The sequence below is a fragment of the Grammomys surdaster genome, unplaced genomic scaffold (assembly GCF_004785775.1).
Source record: "Grammomys surdaster isolate TR1022 unplaced genomic scaffold, NIH_TR_1.0 222, whole genome shotgun sequence".
NCBI classification, from domain to species: domain Eukaryota; kingdom Metazoa; phylum Chordata; class Mammalia; order Rodentia; family Muridae; genus Grammomys; species Grammomys surdaster.
The window spans coordinates 62344-69895 of record NW_021604667.1 but is presented as its reverse complement, the minus strand read 5'-3'; the positions used below and the strand labels follow the sequence as shown (position 1 = coordinate 69895).

Sequence of the window (7552 nt, the reverse complement as noted above, 5' to 3'; positions counted from 1 at the left end):
TCTGTCAGTTTGAGGTGTGCATTAAATGAACTATTCTTGCTTAACTGAGATCAATGTTTGTGTGGTTTGTGTGGTAATTGCAGCCAAACCAAAATTAACTCAATAGAATCTGTATAGGTTCATTGTCTCAGACTTGTAAGTAATGGCACTTAAATAATTTATCTATATTTAGTGTAAAAGTAAATTTTATTTGCCAGATGTAATTCTCGTCTTGGAGGCTTACTGCTGAATAAGCTTACCTTTCTAGATCTTTCTGAACTCCGGCTGGATGGTTCTGGCCATTCTGTATTGCTTAAACTCTACTCCAAGCTGACTGATTCAAACTGGGTTCTCTGCTTGACCTCAAACTAACTGGTAACTTGCTCTAATCTTCTGGATCCTTCTTATTCTCTGGCTTCAACTGCCTCTGCTGACCTGCACTGAACTGCATGAACTCACTGAGGAACTCAACTCCACTGCACTGCACTCACTGCACTAACTCCCAACTCACAGACTAAACTGACTCCCAACTGAAATGTGCAACGAATAAACTGACTAAACTGACTAAACTGACTCCCAACTGACTCAACATAACAGAAGTAGCTCTTATAGCTTTTCTCCCGAGATTTGGGCATATCCTATCACTGACTCATTCTGTTAAATCTTTCTCTGATTCATCACTTTGTCTGCTCCTCCATTAGACATCATTCTTTGGGTTTAAAGGCATGTAGTAAAGGATTGCATACAGAGAAATTAAAGATGTATACTAATGACAAATCTGCATTACAGCCAGATCACAAAGACATAGAAGGTCTTTAGATATGATTAGTAGAGACCTGGATTAAAATTCCTGTACAATTTAGTTTTTATTTTTGTTTTTCTACCATACAGGCCTTTTGAATTTATATTATGACTTCCAGTTTTGTTTTTTAACATGATTTCCTAGTCTGAAAACCCATGTGTCTTTGTGTATATATGGATTTCTTGTGCTTTTTCATGTTTGTTTTGTCATATTCCAAATTGTTTATTAAACTTATCTTATTTAATTTTATTGTTATTCCTTAGATGCCTATTTGTTTTCTTTTTTGTTTTATTTTTTTAAAAAGATTCATTTATTTATTTTACGTTTGTGAGTACACTGCAGCTGTCTTCAGACACACCAGAAGAGGGCATCAGATCCCATTACAGATGGTTGTGAGCCACCATGTGGTTGCTGGGAACTGAATTCAGGACCACTGGGAGAGCAGTCAGTGCTCTTAACTGCTGTGCCATCTCTCCAGCACTTATTTGTGTTCTAAGGGGAGACAAAATGGGCATGAATCTGGATGTTCAGAGCAACTGAGAGGGAAACAACAATCAGAATATATTGTATGAAAAAAATCTATTTTTAATAAAATGAAAAAGAAAAAAAATGAAAAGAGCAGGTTTTTACATATATATTTCAATCCAGAGACTATAGGAAATCTTGGGTTTATTGTTTTCTTTTCTTTCATCTTATCATTCAAAACATCTCATAGTTTACAAAACAAGCAAAGTGGAGCAATATCTATCTTTTTTTTGCAGTTTTGGGTAAGATCTTTATGTAGAAGAGTTCAGGCACTGACAGGGGGGTCTATGTGAGGAGAGGAGAAGAATTGTTGCAGGAAGCCTGTTCAGAGTGCCTGAGGTATATCAAATACAGGCTATAATGACTGACGATGTGAATAGAAAGATGAGCTGAAGTTTTACAAAGGCAGTATTTAGACCTATCTGCTAATATAACAGCTGTGTAGTAATATTAGATGCTCCATTGGATGGAGTTGAAATGCAACATAGACAATGCACAGCTGTGAAGATGTCTTAATGAAGAAGGGGGCACTATTCGTATATTAAAATGGTGTCACTGTGCATCTTTTTTTTTTTGTTTTTTTGTTTTTTGTTTTTCGAGACAAGGTTTCTCTGTTTAGCCCTGGCTGTCCTGGAACTCACTCTGTAGACCAGGCTGGTCTCGAACTCAGAAATCCACCTGTCTCTGCCTCCCAAGTGCTGGGATTAAAGGCGTGTGCCACCACCGCCTGGCTGCATCTTTTCTTTAAATTATTTCTGTAATACTTTCTGCTACAAACTGAAGCTCCTTTGATGATTGGTAAGAATCCCAATGATCTAAAGATTTGCCTTAATTCTGACTCAGTGAAACTAATTCTTGGATTTCTAGCCTTCAGAGAAGAACACATTTTATCTGCTGACCTATCTTCCTGTTCCCACAGGTTCTTCTATGTTTAACCTTAAGTTGGTTTCAAGCCTTAAATATTGTAAACAGAGATAGTAAATCTCTAGATATTTTAAGCTACTAACTGTGTGAAAAAGAATCTTATGGTTCTTAAGATATCCTCTCATTAGTCAATTATGTCCAGAGTTTTATCCCAATTTTTATTTAAATAATACACCTCTTCTAAAATGCTATTTTAGTCTTCATAGCTAAGAGGTCAGTAGGTGACATGTGGTTCTATTTTCACATCTGATAATTAGTGTTTTCATAGTTTTATTTGAGGAAATTGAGTGATGAATAATCCAAAACAAAGCAAAACAGTGTAGTTGAACAGGAGGGCTTGCTGAGGATGATACCTCTGCTCCCTCTCCCTAATGAGCAGCACCATTCTGAGTGACAGGCTAGTAGGAGATATTTCATGAGAATTTTTGCTCTCAGGTAAGCTTGAAGAAATTGTTTTTCCCACGTGGGCAACTATATCTCTCATGTGTATATAATGTTTTTATGGATGCAAAGCAGATTTATACCATATTTTACTTAATGGTTTTTAAAATTGTATGCATATTAAAGAAACAGTGAATCAAAGTTAACCGGTGAAAGAAAGGCATTGAAGATGTGGGTTCTCAAGTCAAGCAGAACCTTTTTCAATTTTAGGGTGCTGCTTTCTAGTTAACAATCATATTCTCTCCTCATAGCATGTGGGTTCTAGTTCCTAAAGCTTGGAGTCGAACACATTTTATCTGCTGACCTATCTTCCTGTTCCCACAGGTTCTTCTATGTTTAACCTTAAGTTGGTTTCAAGCCTTAAATATTGTAAACAGTCTTACAGTAAACCTTGATGTTTAACTATATCAGTGATAAATAGACTTGAAGTCCTTTGAGGAAACACTTGGGAGTGTTATATTTTCTTGTGAGGGAATCTGAAGTTATCAGTGAGAGTACACTGCCACTGCTACAGGTAAATGGAAGTAGATCTGAGAGGTGTCAAATGCTACCTTGGAAGGACTTGGTATGTGATTGCCAATGTAACATGTACTCCTGGGTCCAGGAGAAGAAAGTTGTTCATCGTGTGCTTAATTGTGTATCATTTACTGTTATGACTGATGATCAGAGAATTCATTAATGAAAGTCTAAGGAACTGAACACATCAGCTAGTTCTTGGAGGAAGGAGTGGAATTAGAAAGATGGATATAGAAAGAAAGGGAATATTTAATGTGGGTTCACATTTTAAGCAGAAGAGAATTTTTTCTTTGGACTTTCCACAGGAGATGTGGCTCAGCCCTAAAGAAGAAATGTTCTTTCAGAGGACTCGGGATCAGTTGGTTCACAAACATTGATGACTACTAGTTCCAGAGACTCTCATGCCTTCTTCTGTCCTCCATAGGCACCAGACACACATGCAGCTCACATACATAACACGCAGGCAAAACATGTCTGAACACAAAACAATAGATCTTTAAAAAGTCTTAATTTCCCCAGTTTTTCCTGTTCCTGCTTGACTCTCTTCATTATTGTTTCCTTTTATCCACAAACTCACATTTCCCTTTATATATATCTTTACTAATGCTCTTTTCTGAAGCTTTGCACAACACAAGATGGGACTTTATTTTTTAAATAAACCTTAAGTTTCTGAAAACAAAATTGGGTAGTTGTTTCAGTTTTATTGGTGACATTGAATACTTGTAAACTGGAGTGCTGTGATCATGATCAGAAATTATCTTCATATGTCCTAGTTTAGAAATAGTAGATTTTTGGTGGTTGATTATTTTATACTGAACTTAAGGAGCCTAATCCACAAGTAGTTGCTAAAGTACAGCAAAATGCACACTTATCTTAAACATAGGAATTTAACATTGGAACTGGAATGGCCTGTTTGCTCTCTATACAGTTTATAATGTCTATAAAGGCTTTGTAGATAATAGGGACTCACACAATATGTTGAAGAAATGATAACAATATGTGGTGTAAATACAGATATAAATTCTATAATTACTAATTGAAATGATGATGGTACTTAAAATTTTGCCTTTAAGAACTCAATTTTTTACTGTTAAACTTTGAATTAACCTTCACTGTAGTTACGTCATTATTGATTATCCTGTTACACTTCATAAATATATTCAATTTTTGTGTAGCAACTAAAAGTATTAGTGATTTATAACTTAAAACACAAATATTAAAATATTACTCAGAGAACATATATATAGTCTTTTATAGGAGGAATACATATGCCCAAAGAATTTTGTCATGACTTTTTATCTGTCTCTTTTATTATTTATAAACCATCAAGGCAGCCATACTAAGCTATAATATATATATATATACATATACATATATATATATATATATATATATATATATATATATATATATTGTATTTCAAAATTGAAACGATCTCAAGATAGCTAACATAACTGAGTGTGTGCTGTGAATTGTTAGGCGTTACAATTTGCTTTTTGTGGAATAAGAAAGTAAAGCAAATTTTGACTGCATTTGAGAGTTCTGGCTTTCCATGCTGTAGATTATCTGGTGTTTTGTTTTTTTAATTTTACTACATTTTATCAAAGAAAACCATTTCTTCCAAGTTATTTGTGTTTAGTAATGATGGTTAAACAGAATAAACTCCATTCCATCTTCCCTGATTTCTCCTGAATGAATGTTACATATTCCTGCATTGTATGTAATATATCTGCTACTATAGAATTTTGTGTCTTGCATATTTGTGCTGGAAAATGACCTTAGCTTTATTTATGAACTAGATTCTAAGTGACAGGTACATTGTCCTCCTACAGGCTTTATTTCACATACTGGACTACCTTCTACTGAGTTCTGTCATACAAAGCAAAACATAATCTGGACGGCAATAAAAATCTTTTCTTCTTTTAATAATAAAGACACTTCCCACTTTTTGCCATCATGATAGTAAAGTAGAAGATAGTTGTTCAATAAAAGCTATTTCATATATATAATATACAGAAGTTATTTTAAAAGTGTCATATAACAGATTCATTTGGTGCTACCAAAAACTTACAATATAAATAAATGTCCACAAAGGTAATCACTAAACTAAGACACACAGTAACTGCATTTCATTTCAGGGGAAAAATCCAAAGAATTTCTATTATGTTAGAGGAATTATGTTCATTTGGCATAGTGTGCATCCGCATATTCTCTTTATGCAGAGACCTCTCAGAATCTTTACGTTTAAAAATGTTGAGGTATAATTCTGTCTGTACATTCAAGGCCAGTCATTTTCTGATTATACAATGCTTGCATTGTGCAAAAATCCCTGAGTTATTTGTTTTCTAAGGTATAATGTCAAATGAACGAATATCATCCATTTACTGACCAAACTGTCAATCAGAGAAATACATAAACCAAGCTGCTTAGCTTCCTGCCATAGTATAGCTACTCCTAGACCCGTTTCCTCTATGTATTAGAACTAACAGGTGTCAAAGTGAGAATTTACTACTGCAGCAAATGACAGAATATGGAATAAGAGTTTCTCATGTCCAAAAGCCTTTGCCATCCTATAATACAATCTCTACAACTGTATGTGTATAGGCAGAGGAACTAGGAAACCAGAGTAGGTTAAGACAGGTATATGAACAAAGTGAACACTGAGATATCACACAGTATTAAAACATTGAAGTCTTCCCAGCTTACTAAGACAAGCAGAGCAGATGTCAGTGTAACTTTAACCTGATCATTTATTTCAGTGTTTGTGGGAATAGGGAAAACCAGTTTGGATGAAAACCACTTTCATTCCTTTTTTTTTAAGCACAAAGGAAATGAACAGGAATTGTAGTTTATTGATCAGACAACAGCTCAGATGCCTCCTCAATTAGCCAAAACAAGCTAATGATAAATGTCTAAAAATCTCTTTGCTCCTAAATATTTATCCACCTATATATCCCATTTGATGAATAGGCTTTTGATTAAATCAACAAAAACATCAAAGTACCCCCAAACATTTTGTAAAGAGTATCACCATCTAGAATTGCCAAAAATAAATTAGTTTCTCCTATGATGTTATTTAATATAGTAATTAAACAATAAAAAGCTATATAATATCTTATAAAAATTAATCAGTGCTTTTACAAAGTAAAGTAGTTTTGGATTACTGACATTACACTGTATTTGTGAAATATGAGGCACATGAATATATGCATTAATTAGGCATTTTCTGTCTACTGAGGCTCTATCCTCTTAATTCTTAACGATATATAGATTATGTGTATTTTGTTAAGCCGTGAATAGTAAAAAACAAGAAGCAGTATAGTATAGTAACAAGGTTTGTATTTGACAAACGACTGCTAGGCCGAACACATTTTTTTCATGAACTTTGTGATTCCAGTTGCAGATGTTCACTTTCTGTAGCTCCTTGATGGACTCTTCAATATTCTTGCTGTCTCAGTCTGCAGTCTCTGACATTCCTTCATCTTCGTCGTCATCATTTAGATCTTTTGAAATTAAGAGTCTGGCTAATTTAATATTCAGTCCTTCGTTGTAGTGAAGCTTCCTTTTTATTTCAAACTGCCGCTTCTTTTCCAGCTCTTCAGGAGTGAGGTTATTATCTTCCTCTCCACTACTTTCTTGTTCTAGATTCATATCCTTTGGCTGGGAGACTTCATCAACAGCTAATTTTCTAGTTACGAAATCTGGATTCATCATTTCACTGCATTCTGAATCACTATCAGCATCTTCATTGTAAGCTATCATATTGCGGTAGCAAGTGTTTGGCTCATCTATTTTCATCAAACCATAGTCTTTGTCAGCTGGATGATATGTTGCCAGGATGTTCACTTCATCCCACTTCTGGGATTTTTTACTCAGCTTCTCTTTGATGGTCCGGAGGGGCTGTTCGGCCGAGGCCACTCCTGGTGAAGCCACAGAAGTCTTGTTCTTCAGGATTCCTTTGATGGGCCGGTGCGAGGTCATTGAGGCCTCCATTACTGGTCCTTGCAGCTGGTGTAGAGTCCTGGAGAAGAAGAGGTTGGTCACTGAAGAGACCCCTCTGGGCAGCCACGGAGCCCAGGCTAGTCTAAAGCAGGCATACCCACTGTCGCAGAAACTGCCTGAGTAAGTGATGACACAATGACTGCCACGTCACAGTTGACTGTGCGGAGGTCTGCTCTCTGCCTCTGCAAAGTAGTCCCTCTGCCCCTTACAGAGGAGGCCTGCCTAGTGCCCAATAAAAATCTTTTCAATGGTTAGTGGTTCAGTCTCCCCGAGGGGGGCAATGAGTAGAATGTAAGGTGAATAAGATAATGGACTGAACCTCTGAAATAGTAAGCCAGCCCCAATGAAATGTTTTCCTTGATA

General features: G+C 35.7%; 1 protein-coding gene across 2 annotated transcripts; it reads right to left on the bottom strand.

Annotated features, from left to right (window-relative positions):
• Nucleotides 1–6640: 6640 nt before the first annotated feature.
• LOC114625817 (protein phosphatase inhibitor 2-like) lies at nt 6641–7180 on the bottom strand. 2 transcript variants are annotated; one of them, XM_028773179.1, is made up of 2 exons: nt 6955–7180; nt 6641–6888 (listed from the first exon to the last, which is right to left on the bottom strand). In XM_028773179.1, the coding sequence occupies exons 1-2, from the start codon at nt 7178–7180 to the stop codon at nt 6641–6643; spliced, it is 474 nt and encodes a 157-aa protein (XP_028629012.1). The 2 variants fall into 2 exon arrangements, with proteins under 2 accessions (XP_028629012.1, XP_028629011.1); XM_028773178.1 differs by having other exon boundaries at nt 6641–7180.
• Nucleotides 7181–7552: the final 372 nt, after the last annotated feature.